The sequence below is a fragment of the Pseudorca crassidens genome, chromosome 10 (assembly GCF_039906515.1).
Source record: "Pseudorca crassidens isolate mPseCra1 chromosome 10, mPseCra1.hap1, whole genome shotgun sequence".
Taxonomy (NCBI): Eukaryota; Metazoa; Chordata; class Mammalia; order Artiodactyla; family Delphinidae; genus Pseudorca; species Pseudorca crassidens.
Window position 1 is genome coordinate 42,993,318 of NC_090305.1, and position 25,705 is coordinate 43,019,022.

A 25,705-nucleotide genomic window follows, 5' to 3' on the forward strand; every position below is an offset into this window, starting at 1 on the left:
AAACTCATGAAAGGCCATCATGGCTTCCATCTGACTCTCTCAGGACACGTGCAGCAGGAACCCGGAACTGGCATGTAAGAAGCCTGGCTATCCTGAAGTTACTCTTCTCAAGAGACCACGTGGAGAAACTACATAGGGACAAAATCTATGTTCAAGAAATCCCAGCTGTTCAAGGCTTCCCAATTCAGACTCCAGACAAGTGACAAAGAGGCTTCGAGAGCATCCCTTTGAAATGACAGTCTGACTGCAACCTCAAAGGAGTCCTGAGCCAGAACCACCCAGCCAAGCTATTCCCAACTCTTGACCCACAGGAACAGTGAGAGACAGTAAATAATTATTGCTGTTTTAAGACACTAAGTTTTGGAGTGGTTTTTACATACCAATAGAAGAAATAATGAATTGGAAACATGAAGAAAAATGCCAGGTTATGAGAAAATGGGGGGAAATAAAAGGAGAGGAAACTAATACTCTGCAGAAAAAGAAAGTGCAGTGGCCTAAAGAGGAAAGTTTGCTCTGAGCATCTCAATGAACAAAGGACCACATGACATGGAAGCTTCGGGTTCAAATACCATTAATCCCAGGCTCTATTTGTAGTAATTCAACTATAGGGAAATATGAACTGGAAATGAATTTTATATCAATGGAGAAGTTGCATTTATTTAGAAATCTATAATAGGAGGGGGAAAAGTGTTGGAAAAGTTTTTTATGATGACTACATTAATTAGAGAAAGTCCTTTTCAGAAAGGAATTAAAGGAAAGTGAAGATAAGATGATCTGGTTAAAATGATATATTAACAGTTCCAGTAAAAGCAACAGACAGATGTAGAATATGGAAGAGAAAGAAAAACTAGGAGTAATACCACAACATGGGAAGAGAAAGCTAGCTTCAGTAGGGTGCTTCTAATTTAGAGACAGTAAGGCTGTAAGAAACAGCCAGTTATATTATAGATGTGACCCAAAAAGTTATATGATTTTTATTTGCAGTTAGGAAAAGTGATTTAGGGTAGAAAAAAGATAATCTATTATCTCCAATATCTCCCCTTTGACCTCACATCCTTCTCCAGATACTGTCCCAATTCTCTGCTTCATTTTATAGTAAATTTCCTTGAAAGAGGAAATACCTATTACCAAAAATTATTCTGTTTTCATTTTACTCTGAATCTATTCCATCTAGATTTTTGCCCCCAAAATACTCCTCTTATTATCATCACTTATGACCTTCACATTGCTAAATCAGTACTCTGTCCTCATTTTACTTGAGTTATTGGTAGATGATTAAATACATATCTCAGAGATACTCTAGACTAATGGTCCCCAAACTTTTAGGCACCAGGGATTGGTTTTGTGGAAGACAATTTTTCCACAGACCAGGGTTGGGGGAGGGATGGTTCAGGCAGTAATGGAAGTGATGGAGAGTGGCAGATGAAGGGTCACTGGCTCATCTGCCACTCACCTCCTGCTGTGCAGCCTGGTTCCTAACAGGCCGCGCACCGGTACCGCTCCACAGCCCAGGGGTTGGGGACCCCTGCCCTGGACCACAGCAACAAAGCAAATATCACAATAAAGCAAGTCACAAAATTTTTCTGTTTTCCAGTGCATATAAAAGTTATGTTTACACTATATTGTAGTCTGTGTGTGCAATAGCATTATGTTTAAATTGTACTCCAATAAAGATGTTAAAAAAACTAATGTGCATTCCTTAATTAAAAAATACTTTATTGCTTCAAAAAATGGTGTCCTAGGGAATAAGGAGATCCAGAGAGGGGCATGGTATATAAGGTGTATATGTATGTATGTAAAAAAACCTAAGAAATATAACCAAATATTTACGTGTTACCCATATGTAGTAGGATCATTGTGACTTTTTTTCTTGACATTTACAGTCAGAAAAAATGACAGATACTATTAACATTTAAATTACAAAAGTGTATACAAATATGATAGCAATGATGCTTTAAAGGTAATAAATAAAGTCAAACATTTAAAGAAAATATACCAAGAGATAAAATAGTGGCTATCTCTGTGTTACTTAAATAAAGATATTTTTATCTGTTGTTTTTCAAATGCTGTACACAAGTACCAAATCTTATAAAATGAAAAAAAAAAATGTACCTTGCAAAGGAAAAGAAGGAAATTTAAACAGTATAAAAATGTCTCCACTGGCCTCAACAACTATTAAAAATAGTAGACACTTGTATGTTATTGCCAGCCTTCTCTTTCATGGGGTGTCCAAAGCCTTTCTTCCATACTTCCCTGGGGGATTTGACCTTACAAAATCATCCAGTCTAATTCAGCAGAAAACATCTTCTATTCTCAAGCATTCATCTCTGTAGAGGGCGATCTCTGCACAGCAGATTTCAAAAACTACTAAGTCCTATCATAAAGGAAGAAAATATTAAATTTAAACATAAACGTATGTTGAAGTCATCTGATAACAAGTGGTCCCTTCTTCATTTAATAATAAATTTGCTGAAGCAGCAGGCACGTGACCTTTTCCCCAGAATGATTAGAATGTGCAATAGGCTCTATTATTGATATGAAATGTGAAGCAGAGAGCAGATATGAAGTTAGGAAAAGGAAATTTGAAGAAATTAAGGATATTTGTCAACGGTTGGTCTTTACAGTTTTTAGAGGTGCCACAAATTCCTGAAAAATCAGACTCAACTAATAGAAGTTCCAGAACAGTTCGGAGTCAGATATAGAACTGCTGTCTTCAGATAGGAATATTAGCTGCTTTATAGATAAAACCTTGCATGGAATACATTTTTGTAGGAAAGGACATGATTTGACCCTTATATTAGCTCAATTCTAAAAGATGTTCTACTATAAAAATGTATAAATTATCTGTGTCAAAGAAGAGGATATTATTAGAACATTATATAACTATAATGTTGTTTCCCAAGAGCTTGGAAGAAAGATTATTCTCCCAAAACTTAAAATAAAAAGTCAACAAGATACAATGCTGGAGAGATGTTCAGTTTTATTTCGAAGAGGTAGCACTGTGAGCCAGCTAGGATGCTTATGATTGAAGAGGTTAATTTACCCAAAAATAGCAAGAATGTGACATACACCTCATTATCATTAACAGAGATACACGGGGACTTTTCTAACCTGATGCCATTAAATATTAAGTCTATATAGATATAATTATAGATCTAATACCCTTTAATCAAAATCTCTTTTCATCTGTTGGCTTTCCCCTGTTGACATGCTACACAAAGAAAATACAATGGCCAGCGTTTAGATTTCTTTTTATAAATAAAGCAATTGACAATATGATTAATATTTCCATTTCTCAGATCTTTTTTATTGTTAGTGAAGTCCTAAAGGATGGATCTAGTCTTGATCCCTTTAGACAAAGAGCCAGAACTTGTTCAACAATATCTCCCAAGGTGATGCTCTCTGGTGGAGCTGTTTTGATCCTGTTGGGGACAGCCAGCCTGTCTTCCCTAATAACATGTGCACACATCTCATAGGAACTGTTGTTTCATTCTTTTTTTTTAATTTAATTTTTATTTTATATTGGAGTATAATCGATTTACAATGTTGTGTTAGTTTCAGGTGTACAGCAAAGTGATTCAGTTATTCATATACATATATCAATTATTTTTCAGATTCTTTTCCCATATAGGTTATTACAGAATATTGAGTAGAGTTCGCTGTGCTATACAGTAGGTCCCTGTTGACTATTTTATATATAGTACTGTTGTTTCATGCTAATGTTTAACCTCTTCAATGGATAAAATTCGACCAATGGACACAATTATATTGTATTTAGAGCATTGAATTGTGAGTCAAGTGTCTGGGTACATGTTAACAACCAACACCAAGCCACACAAACCAGAAGCATGGACTCCTCCTTGGTTCCTCCTTCCCACTCCTTCTGCATCTCAAATGGTCCCCACATCCTATAAGTTCCAAATCCTTAAATATTTTGAATCTACCGTATCCTCTCCATTGCCATTACTTTTTAGTTCAGGCCTTACCCACGTCTGTCCTAATCTACTGAAATAACCTCATAACCGGTAATTATCCTGTTTCCAAACCATCTTACATAGTATTGCTGAGGCAATGTTTCAAAATAGTAACCTGGTTGCTTCCTTTTTAAGACTCACCAGTGGCTTCCCTTTACTCTGTGAATAAATTCTGGTTACCTTGGCAAGGCATAAAGGCTGCCTATCATTTGGTCATTTGTCTATTTCCCCACCCACCATGAGTTTCAGTGAAATTAGTTCACCTGAGTTCCCCCCGAGTATACCTCACAGGCCCATTTTTATGCTGTGTCTCATCCCCCGACTCATGGACACTTCCTACCAGTTTGTAAGTGAGGAGCCCAGTTCACTGTGAGGAGATTAAGTACATCAGCAAGTTGACCTATTTTTTTTTTTTCTTTTCTCCTGAGACCCTCCAGGAACAGGCAAAGAGACTCTGATTTTTTCCCCCCAAATACTGGATAATGTCTTCCTTTATTACCAAGTGTCTTAGAGCGCTGTTTCCAGGCTTTATAGTTAAGGAACTCATCACTCTGTGTATGTGTGTGTTATATTACATATATTCTATATTCTATATTCTACATATAGCCTCTTTCCAGAGCTCTCAATTTCAGGTTGACTCTAAATCTGAGACTGTTCAGATTTTTTTCTTTCCTCCAGATATAAGCATCTTACAAAATTTTAAGTAGACAAATACAAATGCAAGGGTGTTTTTTTTCTGGGCCAGGGTAGGGGGAGTCAAATGTCATTAAACACAAAGTAGTTGTCTTATGCTCCAAAAAGAAATGTCTTCTAATATATTGATTTTTCACTCATTTACTATGTTTTTATTTTGTTAACAAATTTTTCTTTCTTTCTTTATATGTAGTTTCTTCTGCAGCCTGGTTTATCTGATCCATGAAACTAGGGACCATGCCTCAGTTTTATTTTTTCATAGAGCTCTATGTAGGCTTTTAGTAAGTGTTGGTTGGATAGAAATCATAGTGTTTTCTGCCCAGTGATGAGGCTCGAGGTCTAATGTATTTCATTTAACTGTTATGAGAATGGATTCTTTATGTGACAAAAAATTTGCAAACAGGTAAATGAGATAGGTGATTTTTGAACAGGCCTCTGGAGTCTTTGGATGCCTCAATGACAGCTGTGGATGGCGATGCAAAGCCCCCTGACCAGAGCTTGAGGCTTGCCACCCAAATTTCAACCAGAGCAACTCTATTTTTTTTCTGATTCATTTATTTGAGAGCATTTATTCAAAACAGAATACATGTTAAAATCACACCCCCATTATCACTGGAAACTACTGAAACTGATCTTTTTATCATTTTCTCTCACCTCTAAAATATTCTGATTCAATTGCCAGTTTCCACTTCAGTAAATAATTGAGCTGAAGGTACTGTTTATTAATCTGGTGTGTCTGTACATTTGCTCGGGGCAAAATTGTATTCTATTTTTACTAAACTCTAATTTAAAATTCAGTACTTCTTATGCTGTATTGTCACAAAGAGAAATTACAGATATTTTTACATAATAGTGCATTAATGGAAAATATCTCAAATTAGTATCTATGGTCATCACTACACTGAAATTACAGTCTTATTAGACCTGCCTGGATCTTGATATTTGCTCTCTTAATAAAGAAGCATATATATCACTTTGTCCCAAGTGTGTTTAAAAAATATTTTGATGAATATATTTCATAGGAGTAATTTTCTTTGTAATACCTTTTTTTACAATCTTCATGCTTTTTTTTTTTTCATTTAGACTCATCAGTTGTTAATGTTTGGGGTTTTTTGTTGTTGTTGGTTCTTTATTTTTTTATTTTATTATTTTTTACATCTTCATTGGAGTATAATTGCTTTAAAATGATGTGCTAGTTTCTGCTTTATAACAAAGTGAATGTTATACATATACATATGTTCCCATATCTCTTCCCTCTTGCGTCTCCCTCCCTCCCACCCTCCCTATCCCACCCCTCCAGGCGGTCACAAGGCACCGAGCTGATCTCCCTGTGCTATACGGCTGCTTCCCACTAGCTATTTACCTTATGTTTGGTAGTGTATATATGTCCATGCCTCTCTCTCACTTTGTCACAGCTTACCCTTCCCACTCCCCATATCCTCAAGTCCCTTCTCTAGTAGGTCTGTGTCTTTATTCCTGTCATACCCCTAGGTTTTCATGACATTTCTTTTTCTTCTTAAATTCCATGTATATGTGTTAGCATATGGTATTTGTCTTTCTCTTTCTGACTTACTTCACTCTGTATGACAGACTCTAGGTCTATCCACCTCATTACAAATAGCTCAATTTCGTTTCTTTTTATGGCTGAGTAATATTCCATTGTATATATGTGCCACATCTTCTTTATCCATTCATCCGATGATGGACACCCAGGTTGTTTCCATCTCCTGGCTATTGTAAATAGAGCTGCAATGAACATTTTGGTACATGACTCTTTTTGAATTATGGTTTTCTCAGGGTATATGCCCAGTAGTGGGATTGCTGGGTCATATGGTAGTTCTATTTGTAGTTGTTGAAGGAACCTCCATACTGTTCTCCATAGTGGCTGTACCAATTCACATTCCCACCAGCAGTGCAAGAGTGTTCCCTTTTCTCCACACCCTCTCCAGCATTTATTGTTTCTAGATTTTTTGATGATGGCCATTCTGACTGGTGTGAGATGATATCTCATTGTAGTTTTGATTTGCATTTCTCTGAGCATTCTTTCATGTGTTTGTTGGCAGTCTGTATATCTTCTTTGGAGAAATGTCTATTTAGATCTTCTGCCCATTTTTGGATTGGGTTGTTTGTTTTTTTGTTATTGAGCTGCATGAGCTGCTTGTAAATTTTGGAGATTAATCCTTTGTCAGTTGCTTCATTTGAAAATATTTTCTCCCATTCTGAGGGTTGTCTTTTGGTCTTGTTTATGGTTTCCTTTGCTGTGTAAAAGCTTTGAAGTTTCATTAGGTCCCATTTGTTTATTTTTGTTTTTATTTCCATTTCTCTAGGAGGTGGGTCAAAAAGGATCTTGCTGTGATTTATGTCATAGAGTTTTCTGCCTATGTTTTCCTCTAAGAGTTTGATAGTTTCTGGCCTTACATTTAGGTCTTTAATCCATTTTGAGCTTATTTTTGTGTATGGTGTTAGGGAGTGATCTAATCTTCATGCTTTTTAAAATTGTTTTTATTTCATATTGGAGTATAGTTGATTTACAATGTTGTGTTAGTTTCAGGTGTACAGCAAAGTGATTCAGTTATACATATACATATATCTATACTTTTTCAGATTATTTTCCCATATAGGTTATTACAGAGTATTGAGTAGAATTCCATGTGCTATACAGCAGGTCCTTGTTGAAGTAATACCTTCAACAATACCTTGTTGAAGTAATACGACCACAGATGCTTTTTAAAAAAAAAAAACTGCCTTTAAAAATATTCTAAGGAGGTGCGGTCTATGGAGAAAGGAGATTGATGGCACAATAAAATGCTAAAAATCCCTGCTTTAGATGGTGACACAGCTGACTATTATTTTGAATTAAGCGGGAATATGACCACAGATGCTTTCTATACTTGTAAGCAATAGACCTCAGCAGCTGTACCTGTTTGGAAAAGATTAGAGCCATTCACCCTATGCCCTGCATTCAGTCTGCATAGCACCACTCTCCAGAAAGTTATAACTAACCTTCCTTGAACAGGAAATAGTATTTTGGTATTCTTTTCTTTTGTTTCATCAGTTTATTTTTCTTGTGGTAGCCCCACATAAATTCAACATTTATATGCTTTACTGAAAATGTTTTTTTTTTTTTTTCCTACCCAGAATTCCTTCACATGTGGCTCCTAACACCACAATTTTCCTTGGTAATGCATCTCTCTCCCACCATCAGTTCTTGTGGGTTCAGTAGGGCCGCTTCCAAATGCCTCTATGATGCTGGGCACCAAGTGGGACCAGTTCCACTTGGCAAGATTGATGGGCATGGGGCCCATCTAGAACCGATGTGAACTCAATTCTGGAATACTAATGGGAAGAGCCCCACTTCCCACTCTGGCTTCTAAGAGAGAAGGATGCAGGCTGAGAGCTTGACATCATCTTCCATCAAGAGGAAAGGAGCTGCCTGTGAATGGAGCCGACAGAAGAAAGCAACTCAGAGGCAGGATGGCAAGCCCTTCAGACCTCGAAGGTTTAAAACATGCAGGAAATCAGCTCTACCACTGGACTCTTCAACTAACAGAACCTCTTGGAGGAGGTCATCCAGGGCGTGTTACTGCAGTTTGATCTATGAGCTGGACCCAGGCAATTGGAAGATCCTTCCTGCCTCCTCTGTCCTCCGAATGTACATTCTGTCCACTGTTCCCACAGTGGGGCTGTTCTGAAGGACTCAGCCTTGAGAGAGCTCTGTGTGGTTGAGACCATCTGGATGGAGCACATGACTGAACCCAGTTAAGGCCTCTCTATAAAATTTTAAGATTCTGGTGGGTGGGTGCGAATATCTAATTGTCTGTTGTTCACCCCAAACAAGTTCCTTGTATGTAAGTTCCTTTGCTTATTAAATCTGATACCTACCTATCCGGAGTGATCTGCCCCTTTGTTCAGACTCTCCTTGCCCTTTGTGTAAGGGACCAGTTTGCAAACCAACAGAGCCACCAAATCTTTCTTGAGCTTAAGCCATTTTTAGTCATCTTATATCAAAAAGAATAACTATCTCAACAAAATTTATAATATAAGCTTAGTGACTCAGTGCCTTTTAAAAGGAAATAATTGATTAATTTTATGACATTATAATTATTGGTTAAATAATAACTAAGCCAGTGGGTGCAATATAACTGCCATTTGTTTATCTCTTGTAATATAAACCTCACATACATATTTAACATTTATAGCAACCATGGATACAGTCAGCCCATTTTACAGAGTAAATATAAATAACTTCTGATTGAAAGTCATTTACATATACCTACAGAGAAAAATAGGGTTATAATTTCAGTTTGTTGGACTCCAGAGTCTGTACTTTTCCATCATGCATTCTGAAAACAAAATACGCTATAACTTATTTTCTAGTGTAAATTAAATATGGACAAATGCAATCAACAACCCTCTCATTGTGTAACTTCGTACACACAAATGCTCCTCCCCCATCTCAAGATAGTTATCCGTACCTGTCTTTTCCTAATTTCCTGTTATGCAGCATTTTTTTACTTCCTAAGTGTTCATTACAAAAATGTCTCAGGTTATTTTAAAAGTCAAAGCCTCAGGCTGTCCCAGGTAGATGATGTGTTCTAGATTCTGGTGAGGAAGAGCACAGTCTAAGTAAGAGGAGATAAATACTGCCTGTCTAGTCCACTAAGGCTGTTATAACAATATACTGCAGACTGGGTAGCTTACAAATAACAGAAATTTATTTCTCACAGTTCCAGAGACTGGAAGTCCAAGATCAAGCTGCGAGCACAGTCACGGTCTCACGAGGATCCTCTTCCTAATTCATGGCTGACAACTTCTCACTGTGTCCTCACAAGGTGGAAGGAGCAAGGGACTTTCTGGAGTTTCTTTTTTTAAAACATTAATCTCACTCATAAGGGTTATGCCTCATGATTTAAGTAACCACCAAATGCTCTACCTAATGCCATCTCCTCTGGGGTTTAGGATTTCAACATATGAATTTGGGGGGACACAGATCTTCAGATCATAGCAATGCCTCTCATTGAAGCTCAGAAAAATAGTGTCGAGTGGCAAATGTCGAGGAGTCATTTCGTACACATTGCCCTGTTTGAAGTGTTAGAGGAACTGTGGCTAGAGCAGAACAAGTTTTAGGCACACTGGGGCACCTGTAAAGAACATTTCTTGTTTGGAAAGATGAAGTACACTGTTTTGATCCTAGTGGAACTTGAATTCCCCATACGTTTTCCTGGGCTTTGCTTATGCCTTTTCTCCTTTTTCCTATCCTCAAAGATATAAAATTGCCTGAATTATGCTAATTAATGAAGTAGAAACAGAGCATTCTCAAGTGTCTAGGAAAATTTTGAGTTATAGTTGGGAAGCTTGTACACAGTTTAGCATTCTAGTTGAATGGGGAAAAAACCCACCTTTTTCCTGATTGCACAGAGTATGTATCACTTCTTAGTATCTGGCTCTTGGGCTTTCCTGGAAGCATAATATCTGAGATCAGTACACTCAGAAGAGAATAATTGAATTTGGACCTATTTAGGAAAGTTCACAGCTCAGGAAAGATTGGTGAGGAAGTGGTGACAGGAAGCCGACTAGAATCAGTGATGTTTTTAGGAAGCAGGAGTACAAACTGAAGCTTTGTTGTGGATAGTTGCTGTTAAGAAGGTGGTTGGAAAAAGATATCTGCTTCTCTTCCAGGTGAACAGCCCCAAGTTGGCTACCATGATAGTTTTCATTTTCTTCGGTAAGTGAATTATGCTTCCGGTTTATCTGAATTCATAACACCAATTCTCAGAGAAACAAATGCTGTCTCCTGTCACTTAACTGTCAAGCTAACAAATGTTTATAATATAAAGTATTAATTGCAAATTTATACTTTAACAGAGCTTCTTAATTTTGCAAAAATGTGCACTTACTTTTACTCATTTATAGCTCTATAGAAAATGCACAATGTGAGAATTGCATTAACAGCTCAGGTTGTTTCTTTTTTATATATAGAATAATCCAATCACTTTAAGTAATTGATCAGGATTTATAGAATTGACATCTGTACTAGAGCCTTTTAGAAATGAAACCTTCCAGTACCTATTTACAAGTTATAAGATGACAAATTTTGAATTATTATCTATTTTTCTTTGGTATTAAATTGATATTAGATTAATTTAAACCATTCAATTTCCCTGATTTTATGTGTTAATATTTAATAAGAAGGAGGCAGTTAGTAGAGTAACACAACATGACATCAAATGCTTCTTCACATTTCAGTCAATTTTTGTAACCTAGAGATAAAGTGTGAACTTATCTCTCTTGTCTTGGGTAGTGTGAATTCATTGTAAGATGTTAGTAAAAAATAATGTATACGTAAAAGTAGACTCTATGAAGGCCTACTTGCTATATGTGTTATTGGAGAAGCTATTTATATTTTAATCAGCATGCAATAGAATCTACAAATTGCATTCAGAAAAGGGGATAGTTATAATTGTAGCTGAATATTAATAATTTACTCATTAAAACAAAGCCAGTGTATTTTCTGCTTACTCTCTGCCAATAGATATTGATGAATAAAGGCACACTTGTGGGCAAGAAAACAAAGAAGGTTATTTCAAATTATGTTGGAAGTCAAAATAAATCTAGTCAAAGAAAATAAAGGCAAGAAAGAAGAAATCATTTATATATTTTCAGGTTTGGGGGGGTTTAAGTAATCCTTATTCAAAATTTTGTTCCTTGCATTTATTGCTAATAATGTTTCCTTACTTCTATCATTTATAATAAGGAGAAATCTAGGAAACTTTAATTTTTGTAAATCAGGCAGCAATACAATGAAACACATAAAATAAATTACAAACTCATTATGGCCCCCATTGCAAAGGTAGTGATGGCCTCTTGTTTTCAACTTTCACTTCTAAATTAACCTAGACACTAGGTTGCATGAATAAGGGAAATCATACCTAACACTGTTAGGGTCAAAATTGTGCTATCTGATAGGTTTAATCAATATTTCCCATAGTGTGTGCTTCAGAATATTTGTTCAACATCATTTAAATAGGCTTTGTGATGCAGGAAAGTTCTGCAGCCAAAGAAATGTGAGACATAGTGAATTTTTAAAACAAAGCATTTAATAGCCTAATGAGTCTTATACATCTTTAAAGGGTGATAAAATGTGCAATATTCTCCATCTTATTTATTTTAAAATAGAACCTGTTTCTCACTTATCATTTCAAGATGCTCCTCGAAAACTCCTGGCTTAAATACATGGCCAGAAATCATAGTCAGGAAAGAATAAGATTCTGGAAAGCTGAAGTTATTTTGATTTTTCTGGGCCAAACCACTGAAGTGGTTTTCCTACTTGATTCAGTATTTCTTCTGAGTGGAAGGTGTGGAAAATCACGTAAAACAATCAAGATGATTATTCAACCTAAAATTTTAAATATGAAAGAAAATAAAACACATTTGGGAAAAATAATGATCATTGCACTGAGATACAAGTGAGGTTTGATGATATACCCAAGAGACCATCACCTATAAACTTCCTGAGAGAAGTATTCACAAGATAATAGCGATCAATGAAAAATGAAACTCTAGTTGCTTATAAATTGACTATCTGACATGAAATCCCTACTTCAGGATCTTTGGCAAGCTGGATTGAAGTAAGTAACCTTGGGCCAGAATGGAAGTGGCTCTTTCTCTTTCTCTAGGCTTGCTAACTTAGAACAGGAGCTTGGCTAGGTGAGGTTATCCATGAACACATGAAAACACGGAAAGCTGATATGTCAATTTCCACTCTAGCCCTCAACAAGAAAAATGTGACCAAGTCACACGCATGGGCTTAATCTCCAAATGCAGTGATTCAGCCAGTAATACATATGATCCAATCAGTTTTCATGGGTTCTCCTTAGGAGAAGAGGTTTGGAAAGAGGTAAGTTTTTTTTAAAAGAAGATGTTGTGGCTTTACTTGAAGCCTATAACTCTATGTTGTGACAAGTCGTTCATAATAACATCATCTTTTTAAAAATTCAAATAATTTGGCTCTGATTAAGACATAGCTTGAGGTCTCTTGACTATAGTTAATACACTGTCTCTAGAACTCAATTGTAATTCCCATATTTTTCTATGGATTGATTAAGCAAGTGTCAGTTTGTATGCTTGCAGAATTAGTTTGAGTAATTGGTACAATATACTAAATTAACATTGCTACGTTCTTGATATTTTAAAAAACTTTCTGGAATCTTTTCTCTTCTACCCAAAATAACTTGTAAATATCTAGAAGATGTTATATTTATTGAATATTAAGAGTTATTTATATATAACTCATCCATAAAGAACGATTCAAGTTGGTTAAGTCAACATGCATTAACTGAATATGTATGATCCATCATTGTGTTGATGATAGGGATATGATCATGAATTAATGCCTGCTGAGTAAAACCCCAGAACCCAGTGGTAAAGGCAAAAATAAATATACACTTTCATTATGGAGCAATAAATGCTATAGTTGGGAAATTCCCAAGATTGTAGTGAAACAGATGAGGGGTGTTGAATTCAATTTGAATGTAGGAAAACAGGTATTGAATTCAGGGAAATTTTCCCTTAAAATAAGTAGTTATTGTGTTGAGTCTTAAATGATAAAAAAAGTGTTATTCCAGAGTAAAAAGAAAAGGGGTGACATACAGTAAATGCTCAGAGGTACAAGGCAGCATGAAGCATCTGAGAAACTATAAATGCTTGAGGACCTCCAGATTGCACATGATGAAGAATAGGAGAGTCATGCTAAGAGTCATGCTAAGAGGACTCTTAGTCATGCTAAGAGTCATGCAAAGGATGAAGCAGAGAAACAGCAGGACTAGAATGATACATGAGGCAGATAAGGGGGTGTAAAGAACCTACCTGAATAAGATAGAACTGGAGGCAGACTGACTAACTGGTGAGTTGGTCAAATATTCAAAATGAGAATCAATGAACTATACAAGAGTGGATATGGGAGAGTAAAACTGAGGATAGAAAAGGAGCCTATCATGAATCCAAGGTTCCCAGTGTGGGTGCCATGGTGAATGGTGAAATTGCTGTTGAATTAGGGTGGTCCAGCAGGGAGTGATGATGAGCAGGACACTACTGATGATAATATTGTCTGGAAGTGTGTCTGGAACATTTAGGTGGAGAGAACATCATCTGTAACTGGAATACTGGAAAATAACAGGATTGAATTAGATATTTGAGAATCATCAGTCTAGATATTTTAGCTAAAATCATAAATACATGGAATTGTCCACAGAAAGGGTGTAAAATGAGAATAAGACAAGTCTGAGGATAGAACCTAACCTTCAAATATACTTTAATAGAAAAGTAAGAGGATCCTGGGAAGAATTCTAACTGTGGTCAGAAAATATCAAACAAATAAATATCAAGAGAATTAGAAGAGAGGGTTCCAAAAGAAAAGAGTTTCAAGAACAAAATGACAATGAAATGCCCAATGATAAAAGTAAGCAAGATGAAGTCTTAAAACTATTAAATTTGATGTTATGGAGATGATTGGAGCATTTTTTAAAGTAGTTTCAATGGAGCAATAGAAATAACAATAAATTATACGCTGAGAAATGAATAGGCAGTAAGAAAGAAAGAGGGCAAATACAGACTTTTTATTTAAGAATCTTATATAAGAGAAACAGAGATCTGTAGCTAGAGGGGAGGTTAAGATCCATTCCAGATTTGTAATAATTTTATCACATTTCAGTTTTCATAATTCTGGTCTTGATCATTAATCACTTAGTTTTGAGGTAAATAACTGCCATATTGCTGTTGTTTTTATTGTTCTGTTATTGTTGTTATTCAAGCTGTGGGGCTATGCTTGGAGAATGAGTCCACTTCCCAAACCATTGATTGCACATATTTAAGAGAACTCTGCCTAAGTGATGCAGATGGATGTAAACATGCCTGGAGAATAATGGAAGATGCCTGCAATGTGTCAGGTAAAACACGCTCTATACTAACAAAAAGTTTAAAACACACTCAAATAATTTCTTTTTACAGAGATAAAAATAGAATTTGTTCTTTTCTTTCACTATCCTAGGAACTAAGTTTTTTCTCTAAATACCTTACTTAAACTTGGTATTCAAGTGATTTGCCTACAATTACTTATTAGTGAATTTAGATACAAAAGACTGTTCTTAAATTACTCAAAGGCCCTAATGCATTGACACTGCAGGCAACTTTATGCAGGATTTCAGATTATTATTTTACTTATCTCATTAATGTTACAATTATACACATACCTCTCAGAAGCATGGCAACAATTTTTCAAATAAAATGTTCTTTTGCTTATATGTTACTATTAAGGATAACATAGGAAGATAACATTTGTCATAATCAAACACATTATTTATTTGCATGTACATAATGTGAGTTTTATATTTTTGCAACCTATACACTATTTTCCATTCCAACTGTGTCAAGAACAAGTTAAAACATATTTTTGCTTTTAACTAGTCCTATATTCCAAACATTTGAGAGAAGGCCCAATGGGTAGAGAATATGAAGATTGGAAAGTCACTGTCATTTGTTTAACAGAAAAAAAAAGTACTGAATATATCAAGTAACTGAATATATATTGAATGAGAGGATTATAGTAAGACTCCATTCACTAAAAATGATAAACGTATTATTTAAGGGGACATTGCCCTAATATTATTATGACATAACTTTTCAAAACACCCTATACTAACATAAGTTTTATCAACTTGTATAATGAATATGATAAAACCGTAAAAACCCAATAAACTTTCTGGCATATTCAGTAAGAGAACTCCAAAGTGAAAAAATAAAAATATATTCTTTCATGACTCACTTTGCTACTCCAACCATTTCATGAAGAATAAATTCTGTACTGCTCACAACCCTTTCCTATCTGCCTGAGCTTCCTCTACCTCCCAAAAATGTAAGGTGGAGTGTGTTGGGTTAAGAGGCAACCACCCATAGTTCTAACAATGTCAACATTCACAATCTCCAACATCAGAGCTCCTGTCCAGCCACAAGATTTCAAGGAATTACATAGGATGTAGACAAGGAGCAAGATTTCCTTTTCTTCCCTGCCCTTGAAAGGAGTACATGCAATGTTCGTACGCCAAAGAAAGTTATAGGTTTCTAATCCAACATTCTCATTACAGTTCAGGAAAAGAATTTCAATTGCAAGTTTTCTCAAATAACATAATAATATTAAGATGAGAATAAAGGACAATGACAAAAAAAATCTGTTATTTGTTTTGATGATGAATCTCCTTGTTATATTTTATAAGGCAATTTAAAATATCACATTCAGCGTGTCATGAATTATAACATATTTATTGATTTCAGTATACAAATAGCAAGTCATTTGCAGTGAATGGTAAATTTGCATAATTATACCATGCATGAAGTTGAAATAGAAATATTCTCAAATACACAAATGAAATGTACTCAAGTAGTTTTATTCAGAAAACTGAATAAAAGAAAATTGTTGGGTAGATGAATATGGCCTTTTAAATTAAAGCAGAACATGAAATATTGGTAATTATGAAAGATGCACTATTCAATAATATTAAGTGCTTTCTAAGAGTCAGGACCACATTTTTTTCCATGATAAATTTAGAGCCACTTGCTTGTCTCTTATTATTATCTTGGAATGACATGTAAATAAAATGAGGTTAAGACCAAACAGCTAATACAATTGCTAAACTGACAAAATAGCTAAGATTACAGAGCATTCTGGTCACCTCGTGTAAGGGCAGCCTTGATTATTATTAAAGAGAAAAAGTTGGCATTCTAAGTGGGGACAAATCTCCTTTAAAATACAGGAAGTTTTATTCTATTTTAGAAAGTAAATATTGGTGGAGAAAACAGTAGAAATAGTTTTTGCTTGAAAAGTCAATTATATGGACATGCTGTAGCAACCTCAACTCTAATAATGAATTACTAAAACTAATACGTTAAAAACTTTGGGTAGGGGGAGGCTCTTTAAAGCTTTAATGTATCTTGGATAGGAGGCCTCAAAAATTATATTCAGATTAATATCTAGAGTGTTATATGTTTGACTGTGAAATCCAGGCAACCCCTGCCAGATGAAGGATTCATCCACCCGTAATTTAAGTATCTGGCCTTTAGCAGAAAGCAATTTCCAATTTAAAAATTGTTTCTGCTGTACCTCTCCTGTACCATTAAGAAATTGCTTGGAAAAAAATGCATCAACAAATCAGGTAATACATTGTTATATGAAACATTTACTGTCATTGAAAAGTACAATGTCAAAATGAACCACATCTATGTAATTTGATGAACTCTTGTTTTTTCTGGTTACTTGATTAATTCTTCATGTAATTTAAGGTTCTGTGAGCTGTAGATCTCAGTAAGTGCATGATATATTTCTGTAATTGCTAACCACAATTTTCAAGTTTCATTCTATTATAATTCATTAGTATTATAGATTCACTCATTCAATACATATATTTGTGAGGCTCACTATGGCTTTGCACAAGACTTAAATGATAGAAGATAAATAAGGTACCATTTCTGTTGGTAAAGAATACAGGGTCTCCTGAGGAAGACCAAAGTATAACCACTTACCCAGAATTATGCTTGCCTTTGGATAGGAGAACTTGATTATTTAATATGCATGTATTTATTATCTACTCAAAGTGCCAGCCTGATGGTGAAGTAGTGGTAATCAAGCTTGTTGGCATGTGTCCTGAGCTTACAGAAAGATTTTCCAAGAGATACGTGGGATCCAATAGCCCTAATGTAATCAATTTCCATATCCTCAGTGTCCCTATGTACGTTCTCCGAAAAGTGGTCAGCTTGGGAATGCACCTGTTTTCACAGAGTTCTCACCTCTTCTTTCAGAATCCTCCTTCCCCCACTTTATAAGAGAAAGGTTTACCTCTCATCTATCTTGAATGGTTTCATTGTCCAGCCCCTCCAATCATTACTGGACAGTTTTCTGTTCCATAATTTTGCCTTTACCAGAATTTTATATAAATGGAATTATATAACATGTAGCCTTTTGAGCCAGTGTTCTTTTATTTAAAATAATATATTTGCGATTCATCAAAAAATTGTTCTCTTTTTTGATGAGTAGTATTCCATTGTATGGTTATTCCATAAATTGGTTATCCATTCACCACTGAAAGTCATTTACATTGTTTCCAGATTTTTAGAGATTATAAAGCTGCTATAAATAGTCACATATAAGATTTGTATGAATATAAGTTATTTCTCTTTGGTAAAAAAGTATTGGGTCATATAGTTAAGTGTATGTTTAACTTTATAAGGAGCTTTAATACTGTATTTCAGATATGAAGTCACCATAAATGTATGAAAGTTCCAGTTGCTCCACATTCTCAGAAGCACTCACGTTTTTTTTTGCCATTCCAAAACATATTTAATGGTATCACACTGTAGTTTTAATTTGCACTTAAATAATAATAATGTTGATCATATTTTCATGTGCTTATGTGTTACCTCTATATATTATTTGGTAAAGTCTCTCTCCAAAATTATGTAGTTTAGGTTCTATATTTAGGTCTATGATGCATTTTGAGTTAATTTTTTTTATATGGTGCAAGCTATGGGTCAGATATGTTATTTTGCCATATGGATATCTAATTGTCCCACCACATTTGCTGAAGATATTTTCAATTTCACTTTTCTCAAAAGATCACTAGGCTGTATATTGCTGGCTCTACTTCCAATTACCTATATTTCTATACTTTTGCTAATATTCCACAGTCTTATTTATTGTAATTTCATGGGATATCTTGAAATAAAGTAGTGTAATTCCTTTAATTTTTTGCTTTTAAATAGCTGATTCAGCTAGTCTCCTTCTTTGTTATCCCATATAAATTTTACAATCAGCTTGTAAATGTCTACAGAAAAATCCTGCTGGTATTTTGATTTGGCTTACCTCAAAACTATAGACCAATTTGGATAGCACTGACATATTTACTATGTGAGTTTTCAAATCCATGAACGTGGTATATCTCTCCATGTATTTAGGACTTCTTTGATTTCTTTTATCAATATTTTGTACTTCTGAATATAATAGTTCTTACATTTTGTTAAGATTTACAGATATGCTTCACTTTTTTGATGCTGTTGTAAAGGGCACTTTATTTTACATTTTAATTTTCAATTGATCATAGCTAGTATACAGAAATACAATTGACATTTTATATGGACATTTTATAGTTCTAGGGGTTTTTGTTTGTTTTGTTTTTTGTAGAATCTATAGGATTTTTTATATAGATAGCCTTGTTATCTACGAATAGAGAATAAAGAGAGTTTTATTTTTCACTTTCCAATCTGTAAACCTTTATTTCTTATTCTTGCTCTATTGTTCTGAGTAGAACTTCCAGTATAATATTAAATAGGATTGTTTAGTGTGGCCATTTTTTGTCTTTTTACCTATCTTATGAGGGATGTATTTGGCTTTGCACAATAAAGAATGGCTTTTGCAGTAGGCTCTTTGCAGGTTCTCTTTATCAGGCTGAGGAAATTCCTTTCTATTTCTAGTTGGCTTAGATAATTTTTATCACAAATGGATAAGTAGATGTTAAATTTTGCAAATGCTTTTTCTGCCTCTATTGAAATGATCATATGTTTACTTCTTTAGTGGTACTTGGTAAATTTTATTGTTGATTTTTGAATGTTGGATACAGCCCTTCATTCTGAGGCTACATCCTGCTCAGTCATGATGTATTATTGTATTATTCTTTTTATATATTGTTGGATTAAATTTTCTAATATTTTGTTGAGGGTCTTAAATCTATGGTCATGATGCATATTGGCATGTTATTCTCTCTTCTTAGAAAGTATTTGTCTGATTTTGTTGTCTGGGTAATACTGTCTTCAAAGTGAGTTAGGAAGTATTTTCTTCTCCTCTAAATTCTAGAATAATATAAAAAGAATTGGCGTTATTTTTTCCTTAAGTGTTTAATTCAATTTACCAATGAAGATATCTGTGCTGTTCTTCACTGGAAGGTTTTTAAATGTTCAGTGTGTTGTTTCAAGACTGTTCTATTTCTTCTTTTGTAGTTTGTCTTTCAATGAATTTGAAAGACATTTGTTGGATTTATGTTGAATTTTTACTTTTAGAGTTTCCATTTTACCCTTTCTTTTAGTTTCTATCACTCTGCTAAGTTGTTCCTAATATTCCCAAGTTGTCCTTTAAAAGTCTGACAAAGTTCAGGTGATGTCCTCAGTTTTGTTCAAGTACTGGATATTTGTGCCCTTCCTTCTCTCTCTTTCTATGTCTGTTTCTCTGTATTTACCTCTCTGTCTCTATCTTTTTTCTTTCAGTCTTTCTCTCTCAATTTTGCTCGACATTATTTCTTTTGCATTTGATTTGACTTGAAATTGATCCTCACTTTTTAGTTTCTTAAGATGAAATCTTATCAGCGATGTAAGCATCTCATTACATGAATTTCCTTCCAAGTGCTATTTTAGTCACATCTACTAATTTTAATATCTTGTGTTTTCATTTTTATTTATTTCAAAATATTTTCTTATTTCCCTTCTGACTTTTTTTTTATTTTTTTGCTGTACGCGGGTCTCTCACTGTTGTGGCCTCTCCCGTTGCGGAACACAGGCTTGGACGCACAGGCTCAGCGACCATGGCTCACAGGCCTAGGCATTCCGTGGCATGTGGGATCTTCCCAGACCGGGGCACGAACCTGTGTCCCCTGCATCGGCAGGCAGACTCTCAACCACAGTGCCACCAAGGAAGCCCCTGACTTTCTTTCTGATTCAAGGTTTATTCATAATATTATTGTTTAATTTCCAAATATTTGAGGATTTCTTAGATATCTTTGTTAATCATCTAATTCCAATAACATTAGAGAACATATTTTGTATGGTCTCAATTCTTAATGAAAATGATAACTGCTAAATATCACCTATACAATGTGATACACGTGAGTTGATACACATGAGATTATACACACACAATTACACACTTAAAGTTATACAAGAAGAAATAATGGAGACTTAGAAGCCTTCATAGAAGAAATAACAGACTTGGGCTTTTTAGGGTGAACTGGGCTCAATAGGGAGATGAAATAAAATGGATGTTCTAGACAGAGGAAGTAGAATGAAGCAGAAGACATTGGAGAGCAACACGTTCTTGGTAAAGCTGGATTATAGAACAGAGGAGTCTTAGGAGATACTGGAAAGAAACCAGATGTTAATAAGAAGGAGGAACTTATTAAACTTACATATCTTTCTAAGGAGATTAGACTTCAAAATGTTGTTTTGAGGAACTACTAATGCATTTTAAACAGAAGACTACAGAATCAGTATTTTGAAGGATATCGTTTGTTGGCAGTGGTGTAAAGGATGGAATGGAGGCAGGGAAGGATGCAGGCCAGGGATATCAGTTAAAAAGCCATCAAAAGAGTTTGGGAGAGAGATGACTCATGCCTAAACTATCACACTGGTGCTGAGGACTGTAAGGATAAGAGATATTTAAGAAATATTTATAAATTACAATCAATAGTAATTGGTTTCCGTTGGATATGAGGAGTATGGAATGTTGTTAAATGTGTGGTAGAAGCTGCTGGCTTGAGACAAGGGTATTGCTGTACATGGAGACAGGACTGGGGACAGAAGTGGTGAGTTATATTTGGAGAGTTTGCATTGGGAGGGCACACTATGGCACATTCATGTTAGAAATGTTAATATTTTGTTTTACTTTTCACATGATGAGTACATAGTTTAAAAAAAGCAATGATGGAGTGGACCTCATCTGGCTGGCATTTGGAAACATGGGTCTCACACTGAGGAGAGTATCCTAAAATAGACATACAGATTTGGGAGTCAATGGTTTGTAAGAAACAGGTACAAGAATGCAGGAGGATAAGACTGGCCAGGAAAAGATATGACGTGAGAATATAAGTATTTTTATAACAATGTTTTCAATCTAGTTGATGAAACCACAAGGAAGTTTTTAAAGACAGGAAAAACAAAATCTACAGGAAGAATTTTGAAGCCAGTGAAAGAGAGAAAGACACAGAGGAAATAATCGACAATTATAAATGCAGAGAAGTCAAATAGGATAGAGACTAAAATGACATTAATTAGCTAATGAGTAGGTCTTTACTAGTTTTAGGTTGAAGTAGGCTGAAACGAAAGTGTATAGAAATACTAAAAATATTTATTGACTTTTGTTTCAAGATAGTAGGGCTAGTTCATTTATATCTCAATGGCCATTTCTATCAGACCAAGATGCTGGCAAAATATAGTTACCAGCCACAGGCACATACAAATTTAGAGCAGTTAAACTGAAATCAGTTCACATTTAAACCATTTTTTTCCATAATAAATACTTGTTAAATGCTATTCTGTTGTAATGTTGATAAGCCAGGAATATAGAAACCCTGTACAGAGGACCTGAATGATCTCACAAATGCATTTCATGATGGACCTGGCCTGATCATGGTGTTTACCCAGAGCATCAGCTGCTTGCTTATAATTTAGCTCAGAGTGGAAAAGGAAATGATAATTGAAATCTTATTATTTCATCCTATTTTAACTGTAGCATCCTCCACCAGCTCTTTGGTCATCACTCCAACAAGATACAATGCCTCTCTCTCTCTCTCTCTCTCTCTCTCTCTCTCTCTCTCTCCCCCTTGCATTCCCAAAACATTTCTCAACATATAACAGACGTGCACTTTTCTATTCTTTATTATAGATTGTAAACTTCTTGAGCAAATCAGCTTTGACATTTCTTCCTTTTTTTTGCTTAATATGATAAATTTTCAACATACTGCCTGATACCTAGTAACTGATCAATAAATATATCATTTAATTTTAAACATATTTTGAGCATCTAAATTATATATTCATTCATAAGATATTTATTATTCAGTTAATATGTGTAGATATCATATAAATGCTGGAGGATGGAAATAAAGATAGGTTAAGACAGTCCCTGCTCTTGGTTAGCTAAAAACATAGCAAAGTAAAATTGACATTTAGCTAGATTATTTCATTTAGCCTTGATTATTAAATATAAATATATATATATAAATACTCATACATATATATGTACTGTAAAAGAGATTGACATTTAGACAGATTTACAGATTATTTCAAAATATATAATTACCAATATAATAGAACTAATTATATGAGGATGGCATTAATTCACATATATCCCATCCACACAAGTCTTGCATATGCTGGCCAAAAGGGGTAGGAGAGATGTTCTCTGTTCCAGTAGAGAAGCCTGATTTAAATAATTATAGCAATCCATGTGAGCTGTTGTTTGATAAATGTGCAAAACTTTATCACAGTGTGTGTCTCCAAACCCATGCAGTACAGAGGCTATACTCTGAACAGTGCTTCTAAGAATGCCCTGGTAGTTTTTAAGTAAACATTTTCATATCATGAAATAGATTATACTATCTTTATCTTGCATGAGGCATTTGTAAAAACTAAGGTATAAGAAAGTTCATTTAATAAACAAAAGAGAACAACCCTTTTTTTTTTTTAAGAGAAGAATACCCCAGGGGAAAAAGTTACTTTGGGAAGAATGGTAGGGTCAAGGAAGTTTTCATTGTGGAGATCCACATGAAGGACCTCAGAGGAAGATAAGACATTTTAGAATTAGACAGTATACTTCTGAAAGCTTAGGTTAAGCAAGTAAGGATTCTTATATTGAGGTTGTTTTCCTTATCTTTTTTCTATAAAGTTTATATAATTATGTGCTTATTGGAACTCTCTAGTAGAACATGCATTCTCTATGAGGATATAACCCCCAAGGGGTGAAAATTGGTTCTTAGGGATGAGCAAAAAACCTCTCACTTATATATAAAGCATAGATATACATACAGTCCCTAAACAGATGCATACAGATGCAAAGATGCAACAGATGCAAACAGATGCAAACAGATATATATCTGTGGAATTAAAATTTCACGAGGGGTAAGGGAATTAGGAAAAAACTGTCTAAAAATGCTTCTTAAAGGGGAAATAATGAAAAACTGTGGAGAAACACTTTAGTATAGGTAAATTTCTAGGATAAAATGGAAATTCACAAAATTTTATAGAAGAGAAATAATGGATTATAAGTATTTTAAGTTACACATGATTTCTACCAAAATGATTTCTAATCAAAATGTAATGAAAAGATGAAATAAATGAGGATAAAATATTAAATGAAATTGAGCATTACCATTATGTTTAGTTACATAATCTATAAATAATTAATATTTTTCTTTCAGTTTTTTAAGAAAATCAAGATCATTTGTAATGGCTCTCTTGCAATATATTTTTTCAATGGCTTTTGAAAGACAATAGATATTGGTATATTTATAAAAGATATGTCTATACACTTTTTAGAAAACATTAAAAGGTCATAATATTTAATTTTTAGTCATTTTTTATTTATAGAAGAATCAGCACTGTCCTCATATTTGGCTGCACAATCCAACATCACACAATGGCTCCATCAGAAAGATACGTCATTAACGATTGACAAAAAGAGCTACTGCGTCGTGGCAGCACGTATCTGCCAGGAATCTGAACATTGTGCTCTTTTGTATGAAAATTTTAAGAAAGCCTGTGGGAGGGAATCAGAGCAATGCAAAACCCTTGATGGAAGCTACTTGTGTGCAGCGTTAAGAGAAAGTCTGAAAGAAACAATCTTGTGGAATTGTCAATGCAATGACCCTTCAGAAGTAAAATGCATTGAAATTTGGAAAAGCTTGTTTGAGGACATTTGTATACAGGATGCTCCGATGAATCCAGTTCCAGCCTTCAGTGAAGACAATGAAGATGAATTCAACCTAGACATTGTTTCAGGTCAGTATTCAAGGGAGGAATTTGGGAACCTTAAGTATAATCACAAATATGAGTTTACTAAAGACTTTGCTCTGCCATTTCCGCCTGTGTTTCTCTTAGACAATGAAAATTAAAAAACGTAATACTATGACTATGTCTAAAAGGGGTTATGAAGAAAGACATAAATGCTAAAAGGTTTTAGAATAATGTGAATTTTATTCATTCATTTATTCATTCATTGAACAAATACTTATGAGACATTGACAATGTGCTAAGTCTTAAGTCTGGTGCAGCAGGATCAAAACAACAACAACAAAACTGTCCTTCATTTAAGAAGCTTCCTATTTTTTAGGGGATTTAAAAAATTAAATAAATAGATAATGTAGTAAGGGATGATGATTTATTTACTTAATAGATATTTCTTTGAGTGCCTACCATGTCCTAGACCATGTTCTAAGACCTGGGGAAAAAGCAGTAAAAAAAAGTGAACAAAAATCACAAAAACCATTGCTCTCTAGGGCTTTACATTCTCAGTTGAGGAGTGTCTTGGTGAGTTTCCCTGGAAACAGACTCTGAGACAGAGGTTTGCATACAGAGTAGTACTGGGCTGAGGGCTCAGGAATAAAATCTAGAAGTGAGAAAAACAGGATTAGGTGGAGGGAGAAATTGAAAGGCAAGACAATGACCACAACAAACAGTTGATTCCACAAGATGTTTGGCTCTGTAATGGCCTTTTAGAGATGTCATCCATTGAGACATGGGAGCTGCTCCTTTGAGCCCTTCTCATGGACTAGCCCTTAGATAGGAGCTGTCCCCTAGAAAAGTCTGCACCCTTGGATGTGGCAACTTCCTTTGGATGAGGCAATGCTGGAAAAGGACCAGCAGATGGGGAAATGAATACTGGGATCACCAAAAGGGGGGTCTTAGTAGTAGGCTGTAACATCCATTAAGAAGAAATTAATAGGATAAAAGATTTGAAGATGTATATTTTAAACAGTATGAGTGCTACCAAAGGGGAAACATGGGGGTTGGGGAGCAATAAATTAGGATCTTGGGATTAACATACACACAGTACTATATATAAAATAGATAACCAACAAGGACCTATTGTATAGCACCTGGAATTCTACTCAATATTCTGTAATGACCTATATGGGAAAAGAACCTGGAAAAGAATGAGTATATGTATAACTGAATCACTTTGCTGTGCAGCAGAAACTAACACAACATTTTAAATCAACTATACTCCAATAAAA

The 25,705-nt window shown here is 34.7% G+C and overlaps 1 protein-coding gene across 1 annotated transcript in view; it reads left to right on the plus strand.

Annotated features, from left to right (window-relative positions):
• The first annotated feature begins 10,370 nt into the window (after positions 1-10,370).
• GFRAL (GDNF family receptor alpha like) overlaps positions 10,371-25,705 on the plus strand; it is a 57,918-nt gene continuing 42,583 nt past the window's right edge. Inside the window, 4 exon segments of the mRNA XM_067755852.1 lie at positions 10,371-10,392; positions 14,477-14,611; positions 16,716-16,820; positions 16,823-16,870. Of these exon segments, the coding sequence (XP_067611953.1) occupies positions 10,371-10,392; positions 14,477-14,611; positions 16,716-16,820; positions 16,823-16,870 (310 nt within the window).